This window comes from Trichoplusia ni, chromosome 13, assembly GCF_003590095.1.
Source record: "Trichoplusia ni isolate ovarian cell line Hi5 chromosome 13, tn1, whole genome shotgun sequence".
Lineage (NCBI taxonomy): Eukaryota > Metazoa > Arthropoda > Insecta > Lepidoptera > Noctuidae > Trichoplusia > Trichoplusia ni.
Genome location: NC_039490.1, coordinates 5,719,836 through 5,740,908, shown reverse-complemented (window position 1 = coordinate 5,740,908; position 21,073 = coordinate 5,719,836). Strand labels below are relative to the sequence as shown.

The 21,073-nt window shown below is 35.8% G+C and overlaps 1 protein-coding gene across 3 annotated transcripts in view; it reads left to right on the top strand.

Moving 5' to 3' along the window:
- The first annotated feature begins 468 nt into the window (after nucleotides 1–468).
- LOC113499822 (protein mini spindles) overlaps nucleotides 469–21,073 on the top strand; it is a 36,820-nt gene continuing 16,215 nt past the window's right edge. For 2 of the 3 annotated variants that reach the window (XM_026880367.1, XM_026880365.1), the window contains exons 1-13: nucleotides 469–676; nucleotides 1,615–1,849; nucleotides 9,870–10,000; nucleotides 11,435–11,679; nucleotides 12,010–12,176; nucleotides 12,528–12,766; nucleotides 13,102–13,296; nucleotides 13,589–13,769; nucleotides 14,151–14,284; nucleotides 14,542–14,677; nucleotides 19,597–19,722; nucleotides 20,010–20,217; nucleotides 20,496–20,717. In XM_026880367.1, the coding sequence (XP_026736168.1) occupies nucleotides 1,648–1,849; nucleotides 9,870–10,000; nucleotides 11,435–11,679; nucleotides 12,010–12,176; nucleotides 12,528–12,766; nucleotides 13,102–13,296; nucleotides 13,589–13,769; nucleotides 14,151–14,284; nucleotides 14,542–14,677; nucleotides 19,597–19,722; nucleotides 20,010–20,217; nucleotides 20,496–20,717 (2,186 nt within the window). In that variant the 5' untranslated portion in view covers nucleotides 469–676; nucleotides 1,615–1,647. Of the gene's footprint in view, nucleotides 677–719; nucleotides 847–1,614; nucleotides 1,850–9,869; nucleotides 10,001–11,434; nucleotides 11,680–12,009; nucleotides 12,177–12,527; nucleotides 12,767–13,101; nucleotides 13,297–13,588; nucleotides 13,770–14,150; nucleotides 14,285–14,541; nucleotides 14,678–19,596; nucleotides 19,723–20,009; nucleotides 20,218–20,495; nucleotides 20,718–21,073 lie in introns of those variants that run through there. The other variant, XM_026880366.1, reaches the window with a different exon arrangement.

The window sequence follows — 21,073 nt, the reverse complement described above, 5'->3', positions numbered from 1 at the left end:
GAGTTGAGTACTCGTGCTATTGCTGTTGCTTTGCTCGTAGGCAGTTTGACAGATGTTAGTGAGTATCATCCGTTTACTTTTTTAGGTGTTTTACTGGCTTGGATAAGAGGTTTATGTCACATTTAATTTATTGGGCCTAATGGAAACGAATATTTTCATATGCGACATTATTTGAAAAAGCAAAAGCAAAAAGAAACAAGGCACCATTCAGTAAGGTTTCTACGATTACTAAATTTTACGATGGCAATACAGAAATTAAATTAATTTTGTCTATGGATTTACCATATTTCATTGTTAAGAACATTTTAATATCTGGGAATAAAATTCAATTTATCAATGTTATGAATTGAATTGATAGTTGACAAAATATATCATTTTGGTTCTGGTAGGTAACACATGATTTGTTTTTCTTTTTCTATAAACGCGTTTCGTAGTAACCGTTTTGACAGTTACGGGTTTAATAACGTACAATAGTTTATTTCTGGCAACACTAACCTTCCGTCCATTTTCATTTCGCAAACTTAAAAAAACGACGACGAAAAAGAAAAAGGCATTTCTTTTTGTCGGTTAAAGTATTGCTTATTGCCGGGTAATGTGAGCTAACTATCGTTTATATTGTTTAGTTTTAATATATTTAGTTATATCAAGCGGATACTCTAAGAACGGCTTGATAACGGTAAGTTTCCTGACACTTGATTGGATTTGTTTGTAAAGTGAGAAAGTGACCGTTTGTCGGGCGTTCTCAGTGGCCGTAGATGTGATCCAATTTCACATCTCGCCGTAAAACGGGCACGGCTATAAATGAACCGGCTTGTAATTAACTATTTGTTCCGCAATATCAGCCAGGTAGCCATTAATACAATGGAAAGCAAGTGTCGTTGAATCACCGATTCTTGTGTATCAACGTATTTGTAAATCGTTTAATTGATTCAAGTCGTTTTAAATTACTCGCCTACGCGTTAAGAAAGTTGGTATACACAAGTTCCACGTTATTTTGTTTAACACATTTCTTATTGTATGAGTCAGTTTTTCAGTGATCTATAGATTAACCCTTTTTGACTAAAATGCATGTATCCATGACCTTGTAAGGGAACTGCAGTACAGAATTAAAAGGTCAAATGCAAATTGTTGAATTATGCACATGTAATTGTACTCAGGGCTAACATGAATCCTTTTGAGGAAACATGGAGCTACCCACTTATGTGTTGTTATTTTTATCCATTTATAGCTCCAAACCTTTTTTGTTTACCTTCAATTTTGTGTTAAATCTGTGTTAACACTAATGTTGATGTTTTAAGTCATGTTTATTTATCTTGAAGTGCATTTGTATTTAACTGGCACATGATTTCCATTTTAATGCTTACAAATGAGAAACTTCAATGCAATGCACATTTATCTGTGATAATTTTATTTTCTGAATACATTTACTACTGTTATATGTGTTCATATCGTAAAACTATTGTCCTAAACCCAATATCTTTAAGAATAATATTAAAAATATCAACTTAATAAATGCCTATTTACCATAACCAGTTCCATAATTGACTTTGAACTAATATATACTTTATAGCTCTATAAATAAAGTCTAAATAATAATTTGTTCTATTTCTACAGTTTGGATTCAAAATTTGACAAGACTAACACAACATGGAGGATGAGAATGAGTTCAAAAAGTTGCCGACAGAAGAGAAATGTGTTCACAAGTTATGGAAGGCCCGAGTGGCGGGCTACGAGGAGGCTATCAAACTATTCAACCAAATTGACGATGAGAAATCACCAGAGTGGAACAAATACTTAGGTTTAATCAAGAAATTTGTCACCGATAGTAATGCTGTTGCACAAGAAAAAGGTAAGTTTATTTTCTTACATTTTGTAATGTTTATGGGAAAGACAAACACCTTAAAATTTAATCCATTGAATAACACACTACAGAAAAATTACAATTCGGAATTCTTATCTCTCGTACTAGTATTTACTAGTATCTAGTATTCTGTTTGTTTTCTTTAAAACAGTTTCTAGACAAGTAATTTCATTCAGTCTTAAACCAAATTTTAAATGAAAATATGAATTAGCACTAAATTCAAGACAATCACAGTTCATAGGTTCATTGAACTTTTATCATAATTTCATTAGTATCAGCTGTTTTCATCAAACCATTAAAACTAAGAACTCTGTATAGTACTATTAACATGACAAGTACTATACTACTAGACATCCAATCCAATCTTGAGAATATTTATCTTATTTGTCAATTATACTGTCTCCTAATTGCAATACAATTGAGATGTCACTGTAAATATTAAGAATGTAAACATTCATCTTGTTTACATTATGTATGTTGTTTACACTATCAGATTATATATGAGGCATTTATTTCTCATATTGTTGCACAGTATTATTAGTGATTTTATAAAATCTATTGATATTTCATGCCGGAATATCCATGGTCTGATAATGACATATTCACAGCAACCAGTGCAGGATTTAAGACAAGTCAGAATTGCATAGAGCATGCATGAACTATGCTGACACTCTAGTTAAGCGGGAAGAGCCTTTGGTATTTTAGAGGGTGAGAAACGCCATGCAATTTACCTTTGAACCAAAACAAATGTTACAAAATGTCACAATCCTAAAAGCCATAGTAACTAAAGTATCACCAAGACGTTGTTATTGAAGTCTGTATTGGCAGAAGAAGATCATTTTATTGTCTGGTTTGTTGTTTTGCTCATATAACAGCAACATTCTTACCATTGTGGTATGTAGACCCTAAGCAATTATCTAATCAATATGTTTCAATCTGACTAGCCTGAATATATTATTTCCAATAGAAGAGAGATTCCTATAATGTAAAAATGAATTATAAAAATATGTATAATTATATAAATATGGTGCTATAGGATACACAAATATGAATTGTAGATATCAAATCATATTTTTGTAAAAATTACTTACATGCAAGTGCACTGAGCCCCTTGTGTCATTATGCCAGTAAAGCATTCTTAGATGTTTGAAAAAGGCTTAAATTTCAGTTAACATTTTGACAAATAATATTAGAAGATAATCACACTAATATGTACCCTATTCAAACACGCACAATGATGGAATTCATACAAAATGATGTTTCAATGTTTAGTTAATTAAACAGCAGCTAAATGAATGAGACATATCTTGTTTGATTACACAGCAGCTGAAACTGAGCATTATGTCGCATGCTGTGCAACAAATGAGTCTTATAGAAGAAAATTTTTATCAACTAAAATGTTTCCAAGAAGTTTTATGACAAGTAATTTGGGTGTGGACTGATAACAATAATATAAAAATAGATTTTATTTACATATATTTCTGCAATCTGCAGGCTTGTTGTTGCCAACTTTTTCAGGTTTTTTTTTCATCTTATTGTAACAACATGTGTATATTTGTAAAATAAGCATAATAATATAAAAGAGTTACTTGTATTTGCTTCACTCTTGTTTAAAGAGGACAGACATAATAGTTATAAGCCTTTTGGTCAGTCCTCAAATTGGCCACAAATTATTAAAAATGCATCCTTATGCTAATATTATTTTTTTATCTGTTAATGCACTTAAACAAAATTATGTAAAATGCTATTAATATCCAGTTATATCAATGAATTCCAATAAAAGCATTATTTGAATAATATTGCCGATGTTATAGATGTCATGTGAGTCTGAGATTGTTTTAATTTATAAACATATCCATTAGCATTACCCACGTTTCTGTAATAGTTAGGTCTTGTTCCAAAGCATAATATATTACGAAAAGGGCATAGTATGATTGGTGCAACGTTATAAATATAGATAAAATAAGAGTTGTTTGTAATATTGAAATAATTTCCGGCTAATCTCTGAAATGGCTAAACTGATTTTGACGGGGCTTTATTGGCAGGTAGTTGATGAATTAAAGAGAAACTTGGTTACATGTGTTTGAGAAGAAAACTACCTGAGACGAATATAATAATTAAAAAAAAACAAAAACTGAATTACTTCTTGTCACTGCAGACAGACAGACAGTTAAATTCCAATAAAGAACAAAGAGAATAGGACCTAGATTGGTTTTATTTTGGAGTCCGACTCAAAAGATTTAGGCCGTTAGGATATAAGACGCCGCTATTCTCTGCGCCTAGTGCCATCTCGCTTCCACACCACAGCAGAACTTTAAGAGCTCGTAGTACAAGCTGATCTATTACTACATTTACAGACTATAATAGTAAGTAATAAATAATAATCTATAGACAAAATATTGGGATAGCCTCCATCTAAAAATGAAATAAAAACCCCTCTGAAATATAGACGATGTCATTAGCATGTCAACATTTATAAGTTCTATACAATCGATGTTATTTATAGAGCTAATTCTATTGAAGTTCTTGAATCAAATTCTATGAATTACGATTACCTTTCGATCTAGTTGTCAGTTAGTTTGACATATAGGGTTTAACTGGAAATCGTTATGAGCTGTTCAGTAGTCGTTACCATGCTGTAGAAGATACCAACATATTAATATAATAATATACCTTGTACTATATTTTGTATAGCCGGCAGTGATCTTTACTAATTTCGGTCTATTGCATTTGCTGTCTGATTGTTATCTTGTGCCGGTAAATATCAGGCAATGTAAGCAAAATTCTGAGCTTGATTAGCGATAGTCGCTTACATATTGAGTGCATCTTGCATACGAGTTGGAGGGAGGTGGCATAACGAAATGGATATCGTTGTCCTGAACAGGTTCCAGATAGCTGTAGATAGTAAAAGGTGGATGGAGAGCTTTTGCCTTGTAGAGATCGGATACGTAACTAGTTATGCGCTTCGAATAAGTGAAACGGTACCACCATCTGATTAAACATTCAACCAAATGTGACAGAATCCTTATCATACCTATACCTAATATAACTCTTTATTTGGATAATGTCATGCTACATATTAAGAACAGATATCCTAAATCGTAAACTAGATTGGTTTCACAATGACCTCACAGCAGTAGTCGTTCAAAGGTTATTACCTAACTTGCAAGAAGCACCGCTACAGCGATAATTTCGGTCTCACCGTAAGATGCCTTTTCGTAAAATGTATATGAGCATTGGAGCAGAAACGCAAAATGATCGCTGCTTCGTTAGTTTCTGTAAATTAGTTAATACGTCACATATCGGTCATATTATGCACTCGGACAATAATTTACATAACACTAATATATTTAGCACAGAGACCTTTATCTTATCTTCATAAGATGATGCTTAAATTAAATCTAATGACTATTTGAGATGGCTGCATAAAATTATTGCACGTCGTGCAAATGTCAATCCTTTCTATTTTATTGACTTCCTCTGAGGTATTAGTGTATAATTTCAATTAAATATTTGTCTATTTTTAGATAGCGATGCGGTATATCTTTATTCATCCGCCAATCTTTGACAGAGGTAAATAATGAAGCTTGCTATTGGAAAACCTTTCGAAATCCAACCAGTAAAGAGAGATAAGCGTTTAGAGATTTACCCTTAACAGCCTCACAAGCCTCTTGTACCTCTTTAAAATATTTATATAGATTTAAATGGATGTCCATTTCTCGATATCAGTCTATTTAATGTATGCTATTAACGTATCGTAACAGAACAAAAGCAGTTTTTGGCATGAATGATTTATACATGACTAGCTGTTGCCCTTGGGTACCTTCGTCCCCGTGGGTAGAAGATATAAGTTATGATGTATTACTGCCCTGTTTTTTTCACATTTTCCATTGTATCTTTGCTCCTATTAGTCACAGCGTGATGGTTTATAGCCTTAAGCCTTCCTCGATAAATGGTCTATTCAACACAAAAAGAATTTTTCAATTTGGACCAGCAGTTCCTGAGATTAGCGCGTTCAAACAAACAAACAAACAAACAAACTCTTCAGCTTTATATATTAGTATAGATTAATAGTTATAATCCAATTTATGCAATTCAGCTTGTTTCGATCTCCGGATCATAATATTTAGTGAACCACAAGGTTTCCTCAGTCACATGTCGTGTCACATGTGTGTCGCCCCTTATTGTAAGGTATCGCCACGTGCCTAAATAAGTCTTAGGCGCTGTTCGCATGGACGCTTTTTTATAGTCGTGCGTCAGAATTAATTAAATGCATTATATTCTAGAACATATTTTACAATGAACATTAATATAAAAAATGGTAGAAAGAATTAATGTGTCATAAACATGCGGACATAATATCTCATAAACAGTAACATTTAAGAAGTTAAACTAAGTTAAGACGAATAAGAGTAAATAAAAGTCGATATTAAGCAACTGTTGATATAGTTATAAAATTGGCTGGGTGAACATCATTAACATCGGTGCGAAATGAAGTAGAATGGCCGGTGTTGGGCATTAAATTAAAATATTATAAACTGATTCCTGAACCTTTATCGACGGACGAAGATTAAAAAACACCCTTATGAATAAACTTGAATGTTATACTTAACTTTATCCACTTTTACATCAACTTGTTAAGGGATTATCGTCCTATCCACCATTATACATATAGCGTAGTATAATCTACTAGTGACGTCTGTTATTGTGTTGTAAGTTATATTACTGCATTTTAAATTGTATAGTAATAACCCGGATTGAAAGCTTGCATACTGGGTTATTCACGTGAGCACAATAAAGTTATGTGGGTTATAAATCAAATACCTGCATCTATACTACGGACTCCAATAGTAGTAGAAATATAGGAACGAACAACGAATGGTTTTGCGTCCATGTTGCAGATCTATCTTGGTATCCTTAGTGAATTAAGGACATGATTGTATTGAGTGTTCTTAGTGTGTTGAAAGCTTTCTAAAAAATACTCAACCAACCGAATCGGCAAAAGATTTAACGTTTCGGCGTGAAAATTGCATCTCAGTCATAAACCTTGGTTCAAAGTATTAGTTACATTTTCTAATAAATGATTATAAACCCTTCGAATACTCAAAAGGATTTTAACAATTTTTAAATTAGAAAGCCATCCCTTCGATTTTGCCACTCTGTTCGGTGTATCGTTTTTTCTGTCGCAATTGTTTAAAAACGTGTTTAATTCGGCCACTAGGGTGTCGAAAAGGATAAGAGTCACAATTGCCAAAAAAAATAGTAGCGCTATGTTTTGGAATATACAACAAGAAAGGGACGGGTTTTTCCACAAAAGTTTCAGGCAAAATGATTAATGGCTTTAGAAACTTTTCTGTTAAATGTTTTATTTATTAAGATAATATAAATAGCGAAAGTTTAATTGTCTGTTCTTCGTTCACTGTTAATTTGACTCGCAGACAATTGCATTTCATTTTAGAAAGTTGGAATTATGGTTATTGTTTTAAGATATCGAAAGTACTTTATAAGCTAATAACAAAAAAATAGAGTATTTTAATGTGTCTGGGAGATTCGCCTGACATAAAAAATAATATTTTCAGTTTTATTGAAAATTGTTATTTGTTGAAACTGGGCAATGGAATTTCAACCTTAAGCACATTCTATATTGAGTTGTTTTAACAAATCCAAATGTCTTTAACCTTTATTAAAGATTTGTACAAAACTTACTGGGCAACGTCATACTGACTTATAAAATACACAATAAACATTATTCTTCTTATAAACTTAATTTTGGTTTAGTATTACAATTAGTACTAATACACACGCGACCAAGCACGTACAATTATAATTGGATATGTTAACACGAGGAAAACATACAAACAATAATAGAAATCGGTCGCGTTTAAAAAAAAGGCGATCGATGTTTATATAGCATTGTTTGTGTTGAACAGCCGACTGGTATAGGGCAATGGCCGATAAGTATTTTCACGGAAACCCTTTTGTCACGCTATTGAAGCTATTGGTTTTAAGGGTGGCGAGTTGTAATGTGCAGTAATAGTGTATATGTAAATTGTTATTTCTATGCATAATATGTGTTTGTAACGACCGTATGGTAAGAGCAGTCTCGTGATCGATGTCAAGGCACGCACCGACTTTTTGGATGTTGTAGGCGTTTTAGAAATTTGTCAGCTTCCGTATTTCTAAAAGCACGTACAAATTTGGACCCCGCGCTTTTTCTCGGGTTCGGTCTCCCATCGTGATATGAGAGTAAGGGAATAGCGAGTGCACCTGTGATGGCGCTCACGCTTGTTAACTATAATATTTCCATCGCAGCTGGATGGTGTCTTGTGACACAAGCCGTCGTTATAGAAAATCGGAGTTTATTATCATAAAATGTTGTTTTCTCTGTTTTGACTGTGACATAAACAGAGTGACACCTAAATCAACAATTCTCTGGTGTTGTTTTGAGTTTCCTTGGCAGTAAGAGATTAGGTCTGTAAAAACTACACTTAGTACACGATCCTTTAGGAGCTGCTTTTTACAAACAGGACTTTATATCATGTTTTAAGAATAGAGTGTCTTGTTGGTATTAAATGACACTGCTGTTACCTACATAAGGACACCTTTTAATATAAGAATCTTAATAAAATAAACGGTACCAGTTGTTCAAGCGAGATAGTGCGTTGCATGATGTCTAGCTGCGTCCCTTTTCCACCCAAAAACAGTCTTACTGTCAGTCGTTTACTTGATATCTTGAGTACACAACCGCCCTGAGATGGAACAAATATGCTTAGGGTACAAATTCTTTTGCTAGAACCAATATCGTCCAAGTATAATATGCCATGTGTAAGCCGATACGCAAGTATATTCATAATATTATTGTATATGCGATATAGACATACTGACTTGATGTTGATGATCCCATTGTTTCCATAGACATAATAGATTATACCATAGACGTCGACACGGGATCATTTCAAAATACTTTTAATTAACAGGCATATTTTTTTATTTTATTACTATGCATCGACTAGTAACGATTAATTTCCTAAATTTGGTCCGCAGTAATTTATTTTTTCGATCTCATTAATCTGATACTGTACTGAATTATAGACACAATCTATTTCCGTTTCGCGAGGGCTTTCACTCTAGCCACATGCACAAAGATATCCAGATTCAGGACTCGTGGTTGACGCAGGCTTTAGTGGATCCCACAAACTCTGAACCCGCGACACGTCATACACGAAATATTAGTCAGGTAATAATTATGAGTCAGTAGTGTCCCACTGTTAGGCAAAGACTTCCGAAATAGATTTCCGATAATCCAACTACATTCCTTTCCAAAAAACTGGCCCCTATTATTCGTAGACCGGAAAGCCAATTGATTAACCTATCTGTTTTTATTTTACGTCTATTTTAAGCTCAACTCGTCTATGCTACAAATGGCCACAATGTTCGTTATATCGTTACGCCTAGTTTAAACTGACCTTTAAATCCTTTAGCGGTCGTACCTTGATCAGGTTTCCGCACGCCACAGACGTTAATGTATTTAAACAATCGGCTTTAATCTTTTAATACCCTCACGTGAACCGAATTTCATGAAATAGTTTGAATGGCTGTAATAAATGTGGTATGTTTTCGGGTTATACAAATAAAAACTCTTTGCAGATTAATCGTTAAGAATGTATTGTAGGTAGATTATTGTCCCTTCATGTGCTTTTCCTTTTGATTTCACCACTAATAAACGGTCTGCCTATTTTTATTGAATAGAATTAAGCTATCTTCTGTTAACTCTCTCCCGTACTTCTTCCAGATGAATCAAGTACTTAACTTGAAATACTTCATATTTCTTAACAAGAGAAGAAATTTGAAGTTAAAATGGCTGAAGTGTTATTTTCTTTAACCACTGAGTCACTATAATCTAAGCAATGTGGATTTTACTAGGATAATGACTGTTCACTGATAAAGGCTTTCTTGTATCAGTGTACTACGAATTTCTTATTAATGCTTTGGTATTTTTTTGTTATAGGTTTGGAAGCTGCGTTGGTGTTCGTTGAGAATTGTGGACATGCCGGCAAAACGACCGGAGAGGTTATGTCTGGGATTGTCGCGAAATGCATCGCCGCGCCCAAAACGAAGACTAAAGATCTGGCTTTACAGGTAATAACTATAAAACTAGCCCGTAAAACGAGATTTATCCACGCTTTTGGTCGCTAGCAAATGCAACAGTTACGTTTGTGAAAAGACTATAATATGTTCGTCAAGTGTATTAAGCAAGAGATAAATAGAATGATGATACATATTTATCTTCTGCAAATATGACCCATAGGAATATAAGAATTAAAAGAATGCTATAGTCAACACTAGTTCAGTCTCCATTTCATTCATACAGACTCATACACACAACAACCGCCATATTACTTTAAGAAGTGGTGGTAGACCCTCAAACCTCACAATTTGAGGTCTGAGGGTCTAGCAGCCCGTATCTATCACCCCGTATCTATCACCCCGTTTAATTGAAGTCTGTCTAACGCGTGTCCTCTGAATACAGCTTATATTTTCGGACATATTGTAGGCACGCGTCATTGTAAATTAAAGTCATCGAGTAGCGGAAACTAGTAAGCTACTTTGTTTCCTAGATCAATATAATTCCCACAAATAAATACAATGAACCCGACTAAACCACAAGATAAACACGGTTTTCTTGTTAACCAAAAAGTATGTTACCACTTTTCTTTACAATAATCATCAATCAATCGATTCTCAAATACAATGAAACTGACCCACAATACTTATAACCACATTGAATATCGAAATTATTTTATTATTTGCGGTTTGACCTCCTTGCGCGTAATAACCGGGTCATTTGATGATTTATCTCGTGGCGTGTCATTACCCTGTGACAATGCGAAGAGATCGTCGTCCCGTAATTTTATATTATTGCTCGAATAATGGGAATGGACGGAACCAATCGCCTTTTTAGGTTATTGTCTACGTCTTTACAAGAATGACTTAGTTGGACGAACACTGTTCTAAAAAAGTAACGTTTTAACGACTTATTTCTTTATTGGAACGTACATTTGGTCGTTTTAAATAACTTATTCCGGTCATTCAAAACTTGAATCTGGTCCAGTCGGAAATCCTGTCATTAAAATGTATCGACACGTAAATTGTTACAATTATCCTGTTTAAGCTTTTGGTCAAATTGTGGATCGCAAAAGCTGCTCGAATCAAGTACATTTATTTATATACTAAACTAATTTACAATTTTACCCAACATTTCGCGTGATTGCATTAATATTCTCGGACTCAATAGGAACACTTAAATTATGTAGCACATAATTAAACCGTGGTATTATTATTGCTTCCCTATTTAATTTGGTTTCATAAAGATAGTCTGGAAACCTGCGACGATTGGCTAAACACATAATAAACTTTAGTGACTTCAAAACTAGTGGCGATTCCGTAAAATAATATACTTATCAATACTTGATTAAACTGTCAGTGATACATTATGAATCCAACATCGCTGAAGCTATTACACTAACGTTATAACAACATATGTATCAATTTAAAATGCTCATAAAATTACAGGTAACACTAATGTACATAGAAATAGAAAAACACGAGACAGTTGAAGAGGAGTTGATCAAAGGTATGGAGCAGAAGAATCCCAAGGTCGTGGCGGCCTGTGTAGCAGCATTACACACGTCGTTAAAACAGTTCGGTAATAAAGTAATAGCCATCAAACCTATGGTCAAGAAGATACCTATACTGCTAGCAGACAGAGACAAGTCCGTCAGAGATGAGATGAAGGCGCTAGTCATTGAAATGCATAGGTATGTATGGGATTATGTCTAATTATATGTTTTTACTGAAACTTTTACCTAATAAACAAATATCTTTTCACAAGCATGAATGAGAGTGATCAAATAAAGACAACATCAAAAAGCATTTTTTGACATTTCCATATAAAAAATGTAATCATAAATCAAAATGAGAAGTTTGTATTTCAAATAGGCCATTTTTTAGGCACTTAAAAGTTATAAAAAATGCTTCAAAGTATTGTGCTTTGACCCTTACCCAACACTGCTAACTTTATTATTATTTCTAGTCTGTCTCTACTGTTGGTCCAGCAATATCGATACCTTTCACTTCCTTGCTTACAGATGGATAGGTGGTGCCATAGAACCTCACATAGCTTCCCTGCAAGCGGTGATACAGCAGGAATTAAGAGAGTCCTTCAGTACTGGTGGCGGTGTCGCCCAGCCAACTCGCTACCTCAGGTCACAGCAGAACAGGGTGCGAGATACACCGGCCGCTGACTGTGCTGATGGTGAGTATCTTTATTATAACTATCTCCCTCATGACTCTACTACTACCTTCTATTTTAAATTCTTATATTTTCTATTGTACTTCTATTTTAAAGAGAAATTAAACTTAGGTTTCTTAAATTTTTCTAACTATTAAGCTTGTTAATTTGACGGTAAAGCATCGTCCCAAATAAGGGATATATCTCCAAGGAATAGACCTTTCCTAAGTTTTCAATTTTCCAGAAAATGGTCCATGGAGATGATAGGTATATTACTTTTGCCGTTTTCTCTTCGTTTTTTATAGTTCTCGTAACAGTAGATCAGGTAATTCAGGTTGAATCTTGTGTTAAAGCTATGTAACTATATCTTACTAGGCATAGCAGATGATGACGACGCCGAAACCGGTGGCGGAGACTCCGGGGATATGGACCCCTACGATTTACTAGACCCAGTCGAGATCTTATCCAAACTGCCGAAGGACTTCTACGATAAACTGGAGGCCAAGAAGTGGCAGGAGAGGAAAGAAGCGCTCGATGCGCTGGAGAACTTACTGAAAACAGCCCCCAAACTGGAGCCGGGAGACTATGCTGATCTAGTCAGGGCGTTGAAAAAGGTATCAAAACTAAAGCTCCTTATATAGTTTATGACGTTGATTTCGATACAATATCCCTTAAGGTCGTTAATCCACTGCTGCGAAATGTCCGTGTGGACTGACGTAGACGCAATAAAAGTATGTGTCGTTTAATTGTCCATACATTCATTTATCATTAGCTGGACATTATTAGTCACTTGCCACAGTGGAGAAACAACTTCTACGATAGTATAGATAGATAGACAATATACTTCTTAACCTGTTCAAGCTTTTCACCAGACTATTTTTATGAAAAACTATTTAAACTAAAATATGCCTAGGTTTATATTTTCCTACCAAAACATATTCCCTTCCAGGTGATATCCAAAGATACTAACGTGATGCTGGTAGCCCTCGGCGGCCGCCTGCTGGGCATGGTCGCGAGCGGCCTCCGCAACAAGTTCTCTCCGTACGCGACCGCCTGCGTGCAGGCAATACTCGAGAAGTTCAAGGAGAAGAAGACCAATGTGGTGACAGCGTTAAGGGAAGCCATCGATGCTATTTATCCTTGTGTATGTATAGTATATGTACTTTTTGAAGATGAATTTAGACTTACAATAGAAGTTGCCTAAGAATGTTAAAATAACTAAGAAAATGACTTTTGTCATTGCTGCCCAAGCATCTTCGTAAGCTAAGATGTCATATTATGTCTGTTATTTGATACAGATCCAATGTTAGTAGCAAATAATGTAGCATTGATATTGACAAGTAATAAAAAGTAATACAAGTTTTTATTATTTCAACTGTACCAACATAATTGTCTTTGTAAGTTGAACAAACTAATAACTATATTCAATTCCATAGACGAACCTGGAAGCCATAATGGAGGACATGCTAGCGGCATTTGACAACAAGAACCCCTCAATTAAAGCTGAAAGTTCGTTGTTCTTAGCCAGAGCTCTGTGTCACACGCAACCATCGGCCTTCAATAAGAAACTTATTAAAGCCTACGTGGGTGGACTGCTGAAACTAATTGAAAGTGCTGGTAAGTTTGCCTTTTCCCCCACAAAAATATATAAAGAAATAATAGTATTGACTGTATTGTTAGCCGAGGGTTTGACGTCGCCATGCCAAGCCCACTGTACGCGGCGTGTCTCGGCACAAACGTTTGTGAGATCCGCGAATTTCTGGGTGTGGTGTGGTAATACATAAGACTTAATCCGGGCAACACAAGGGTTAAATTCCTTAAATAAACACTACAGACTTAATACATTTTTTTGACAATCGCAAATGTTTTTCCAATAAGCGTAGATAATTACACTAGGCTGTCCATGTAAATTGTCATATCCTAATCTCCTATATGTTCGACTTTACCGAAATCACAGTACCAATTACAATAACACAAACAAATACATTTGTTCTCCAGATCCCACAGTACGTGATGCGGCAGCAGAAGCCCTGGGTACAGCAACAAAGCTAGTCGGCGAGAAGAACATCGCTCCGCACATCGGCAAGCTCGACAACCTGAAGGAGCAGAAAATCAAGGAGTTTGCGGACAAGGTACGGACGCTGGTTAGTGGCACTCATGAGGAATGGACTTGAGTAGTGTACGCTCATGTTGGTAAACCTCATTGTAGTGTTGTCGGTTAAAAAGTAGAAGAAAGTAGAGTACAGGGCGGTAGAAAGTAGTACTCATATAAGGTTGACTCTCAAAGTTAGAAGTTGGAGACAAGGACCCTTTGGCTAGTGTAAACCATCTATCACTTTCGTATATTTGCATGTGTTACGTATACTAATCTATATTGTGTTGTTTCCAGGCTGTAATACAAGTGAAGGTAGCTGCTGCGAAGAAAGAGCCAAAACCAAAAGCGGCCGCGTCACCGTCCGGCAAGGGCGACGCTAAGCCTACCGCTGGGTCTTCACAACCCAAGCCTGTTCGTCGACCTGCTTCAGGTAAACATTTATACTTCAATTTTAAATACTGTAAATACTAATTAAAATGGAGTTAAAACATTCAACCTCACTGAATATTATCCAAATAGTTTGGGAACTAATTGCAGTCCTAAGAAAAAGATTACTTGAGACCACTGGCGTTCTTCTCGCCTTGATCCACTCTTTGGCTCGTGTTATATTAGGAATTCTTCTTAACAGACTTTCGAAGTAAGTTAAGTAACATCGGAAACTATACTGCTCAATTCCGAAAGTATCGCGCGATTCCGCCAAATACACGTGCGTAAACCGTAAGATTCGTACCTTGCGGTCGTGTATTACTCATATCCACTGTGGGTTTCTCGAAGCCAACCAGTAATTCTCAAAGTTTTTATTTATAGAACTTGAACTTTTTAGTGATGGATAAAGTGTGTGATACCTGTAGTGAACAGATGTCGGATGGAGTATACTGCACTGTGTGCTGTATGACAATGCACTTCCAATGTGCGGGTATCACAGAAACTGGCTATCGGAAATTGGGGGACAGAAAGCTTACATGGCGCTGCAACAAATGCAGACTATCGGGCGCTTCCCATCAACCCTTCTCACCAGCACCAAAATCACCAGTATCTGAGTCAGCTATCTTACTCGAAATACGAGCGTTGTCCGAGAAACTTGCCCCGTTGGAAAGCTTAAAGGAAGAAGTTTTGGCTATGAGAACTGAATTCGCCGACTTAAAATCGTCACTTAGCAAGCAAGTTGCCGATATTATAAATAGACTCGAAGAAAAGTTGACGGATATGGAAGAACGCGTCGCAAAGGTGGAATTTATAAAAGATGATATGGAGAAGCTTCAGGCTCGAGTGAAGAAACTGGAGGAAGAATCCGAAGACAGGGATCAGTGGTCCCGAATGAACAATATAGAAATAAAAGGGATAACGCAGCGAAATAACGAGAATCTTTTGGAGTTGGTCGGAAAAATTGGTTCAAAAATTAATTATCCAGTCTTAAAAACTCAAATCAATTTTGTATCGCGAGTACCAACACGTGAGAAGGATCGTACAAAACCTGTAATAGTCTGTTTCTGCAACAGGTATGTAAAGGAGGATTTCATTGCTGCCGCTAGACTGGAGGCCAAGACGACTCCTCTGACAACCAGTCTATTTGGTCTACCCGGTAATCAAAAAATCTACGTAAATGATCATCTTACCTTAAAAAATAAATTATTACTGTCGAAGACCAAGAAATCGGCTGCTGAAGCTAATTTTCAATATGTCTGGATAAAACACACCAAGATACATGTACGAAAATCAGATACAAGTCCAGTTATTACAATAAAATCGGAAAAAGACTTAACAAAAATAATTTAACTTACTTTGGACTAAAAGCTATACTTATCATTTATACAACTAATTTATATATAAAAAATACTCAACAGTTTGAGATCCGTTGGACACTGCATGCATCATGCGTTTTCCTAATGTCTTTGTGTCCGTGCTCCGTGTGTTCAAATAAGTTTTATAAAAATGTTTTGTTCGGTGGTCATTTGTTACAACTTAATAGAGACTTTAATTGTAATACTTTAGAGCGTTATTTTCAATGCATTACTATGTGGCTTGTGACTAATTGTCAATTGATAATTATACCGGTTTGTCGCCGATTACCTTTTGTTCGTATTCAATACTTGTTGTTTACAAAGTTATACTTCGCCATACACTGTGTCTTGTTGTGCATGACTTTTTCTGCTCCCACCCACTGTTTATTTATTTATTATAGCAAATTGAAGAAATTAGTTTCGAACAGTTTTAGTATTAATTTGAGTAACATTGTTATTGTGAGGCTCCGATATGTCTAGTATTAATATTTATTATCAAAATGTTCGTGGTCTGCGTACGAAAACAAACAGTCTCCTTCGTAATGTATGCATTAATAACTACGACATTATCGTGTTCACCGAAACATGGCTTACGGATGATATTAGTGATAGTGAAATGTTTGATGGTAGGTATCTGGTGTGGCGTCGTGATCGCGATTATTCCCGTACCATACAAAGTCGCGGTGGGGGTGTTTTAATTGCAGTTAGAAGTGATCTTACTGCAATTGAGAGACACGACTGGCGTAGTTCCGCGGAGGACATCTGGATTTCGTTGATTCTCAAAAGGTCCAGGCCTTCGGTGACCTATTGCCTTCATGTTTGCACAGTTTACCTTTGTAACGAGAACCAAGGTAACTCATATAATATTCAGTTAAAAAACTTCACGAATAGCCTTAATCACATAATGTTAACCAAGCCGTTAGATAAATTCATAATAGTGGGTGATTTCAATTTTAGCAATAATGTGGACTGGATAAGTGTAAGTACGAATAGTTTAGAACTTACCCCCATTAATATTTCCTCTCAACACATAAAAGATTTCTTTGATACCGTCATAGTAACAAATCTCTGTCAATACAATAATATAAAAAATGTTAAAGATAGATTATTAGATTTGGTATTCTCCAATGATTCCCTTGGTGTAGCAGAATGCATTAACCCCCTAGCACTGCCCGTTGATTTACATCATAAACCCTTCATTATTAATACTAATTTTGTAGAAATTCATAAACTTGCGGATAAAAAATCAACTAAATTTATTTATTCAAAGGGAAATTATGAAGCAATCATAGATCATTTGGATAAAGTAAAATGGGATGAGTTGTTGCTGCCAAAACCGTTGAACGAGGCAGTAACAATCTTCTATAGTAAACTATATGAACTCAGAGATAAACATATTCCAATTAAAACTATCACTCACTGTTCACATCCACCTTGGTACAACTCGGCCTTAGTCAAAATGCTTAAAGAAAAATATAAATACCATCGTAGATACAAAACATATAGAAATATATCCGACTATCATTCCTTCTCCATATTGCGTAGCAGAGCCGTTGAACTGGAGAAGTCTTGCTTTAACACTTATATGGACAAAGTAGAATCATCTATTATAAGGAACCCAAAGTCTTTTTGGTCGTACATTAAAAGTAAAAAGAATACCAACACTTTTCCTAATGTTATGCGATATGGAGATGAGACTGCATCTACTGGAGAAGGTATTAGTAATTTATTCGCTACATTTTTTAGTTCTACTTATAAAGAACCAGACCCATTAACACTCATGGATTTCTCAGAATTTAGTTTAGGTGAGTGCTCAACATGTATAAGCTCTATTGAGATAAGTTATACTGAAGTGTTGGAGTTACTGAAGTCTTTGGACCTTTCCAAGGCAGGCGGACCTGACCAGATACCTCCTATTTTTATTGTTAGCTGTGCAAAAAGTATTGCTGTACCGATATATATTCTTTTCAAGCGATCATTGACAGAAGGTGTAGTTCCAAACATATGGAAATCAGCTTTTGTAACTCCCATCTTTAAAAAAGGAGACAAGTCAGATGTGGCCAACTATCGCCCTATATCAAAAATATGTTTGTTTGCTAAAATACTTGAACGAATTGTGCATAATAATGTATACACAGCACTAAAGTCTAAACTTGGTGAAGAGCAGCATGGTTTTATCCGAAAGCGATCTACTACAACTAACCTAATATTGTCGCATGAATACATTACGAAAGGCATGGATCAGCAGGCACAGGTAGATGTTATATATACTGATTATAGTAAGTGTTTCGATCGTATAGATCACAGAGTTCTTTTGGATAAGTTAATGAAAGCCGGTATACACGGGAGTTTATTCCGTTGGTTCTCTTCTTATGTAGAAAATCGTACACAGGCGGTGGTGCTTCGGGGATATAGTTCAGATTGGGTTTCTATTCCTTCAGGAGTACCACAAGGATCCATTTTGGGGCCACTTCTATTCACGATATTCATTACCGACGTTAAACTTTGCTTCCAACACTCCTATGTCCTGCTGTATGCAGATGATATGAAAATACATAAAGTTGTGCGGGACCTAGGAGACGTCACATGTCTACAATCCGATCTCGAACGGTTTGAGGAGTACTGTAGGTTTAATAAGTTACAACTTAATGTGTCCAAATGCTTTCACATAACCTTTTCTAGGCGAAAGACAATAATAGGTGCTGGATTTAAACTTTACCAACAAAATATTAATAAAGTTAGCAGCATAAGAGACTTAGGAATCATACAAGATAGTAAGCTCGTATTTGATCAACATATAGACGTTATTGTTAAGAAAGCGGCGAAAGCGCTGGGATTCATAATTAGAAATACCGCTGACTTCCGTACTCTTAAGCCAGTTAAGATTTTATACTGTTCCTTCGTACGCAGCCACTTGGAGTATGCCTCACAGGTTTGGAGCCCTCAATATGAGGTATACACGTCTCGTATTGAGGGTATCCAAAAGAAATTCTTGCGTTATCTCGACTACAAGGCAAAACTATGGTCTGAAGATTACATACATCGTTGCAAAAGGTATCATTTCCTTCCGTTGGAAATTAGGCGTCAGATCAATGATGTATGTCTTCTATTAAATATTGCTAATGGTACAGTCGATTGTTCAGAACTTGTAGCTAACTTATCTCTTAAAACAAATCTAGTTGGTTTCCGTCAACGATCACTCTTACATGTACCTTTTGCAACGACAAACTACAGACGTAATGCTTTTCTATTAAGGGCAGCTCGGAGCTTCAACGTAATACCACGTGATTTAAATATTGATCTGTTTTGCACAAGTGCAGGCACAGCAAGGCGTCTACTAGCCAAATCTTTTTTCGATGCTTGAATTATTTAAATATTCTTCTGAGTCTTATGTATTGTATTTTACTGTACTTAATATGTGGGGGCTTGTTATTAGCAACTAGTTAAAATTATAGTTAGTATCTAAATGATGTTATTAGTCTGTAAGCCTTCCTTGAATAAATAAATAAAATAAAAAAGTAAACCCTCATTAGCAATAACCATTAAATATTATGCTGTTGTTCCACAGCTAAGGCCCCGGCTAAGAAGGCGCCGGCAGCCCGCGGCCAGCCCAGCCCGCCGCGGGAACAGGAACTTGCGCAGGAGGAGGTCGACGCCAAGGCTGAGGTGCTCTTCCCCGGGGATGTTGTCACAGGTGACTTTATAATTATATTTCTGAAGTAAAATAATTTAATTATGAAACTGATGCCAAGTTATGTTCTTAACAAAAATACACATATTGATTATAACATTCAAAAGAGATCTAAGCAGCTACAACAATGCTCTTGAAACAATGGCCATGCAGTTTAAATCGGCATATACAACAGCCATTATCGCAAATGAATGATAAAAGTCTAAATGAATAGCTAAAAATTTCTTCAAAAATCGTTATTTCCATATTATTCTAATCTTTTAGCCAATAATTATTCCATAAATTTCCAGGCCTCGGCGACGGCAACTGGAAGAACCGCCTCTGTTCAGTACAGAGTTTCTACTCCACCGTACAGGGACTGTCGTCAGGCGACGCCACCTCGCAAGTGTTGTACCGCACGCTGAACAAGAAGCCCGGCCTTAAGGACACCAACGTACAGGTGTTGAAGGCCAGGCTCGAGGCCTGCAAATATATCACTGAGAACTTCCCTGTTTCCACGTAAGTTGATACGCGACATAAGACCTATTTGCTGTTTCCTGAGAAAATTCGTTATGAACACAACTTCTCTGACAACGAATAGTTTTTTTCGTCAAGAACATCTACCGTAAAACCTGTTCTTTGACATATAAAATCTTGTAGGTATGAAAAAAAAAGAAAACTCTTTTAGTTTATTTTGTAGGTAACAATTTACTATGACTAAAAATATACAACAAGACAATATATTAATGTAAACTTTACTTTTTGAGAGAATTAATTTTCATTCATATGCTCCACAGGACATCAGCCGACTTTGTTATCCAAGACATAGTGACGAAGCTGGGCGAGTCATCATGTTCCGCCATCTGCGCGGAATGTCTGACCTGCTTAGCCGAAGCCTGTGGTCTCGAGCACGTCCTCAACGAAGCTCTAACTTACGCTATGGACTCTCAGAAGAACCCTAAAGTGCAATCCGAAGTGTTTATATGGATGTCCAACGCTATCAAGGAGTTTGGTTTTAAGTGAGTGTATTTGTAACATGTTTAGTTTTAATATTCTATGTAGGTAAGATGTTAGATAAATAAATATAAGAATCAATTCTGATGTTATAGCAAAATATTTGTTAAATTCTATAGCGAGTTTCGCGACCAAAATTGTTATGGGCACACAACAATTTTGGTCGCGCAAGAACATTATTGATAGGTTTGTCTTGTTCCTAATACAATTTAGATTATACAACTGTTGGCAGTTGCGGTAATTGTTTAGTACAGTTTTATGTTTAGCATTGCCAATATTGTGGAACGACATTATGAGTCAGTTTCCTGTCTTTTGGAAATTACAAAAAGCTGAGATTATGTGTGCCTTGATGATTTATTGA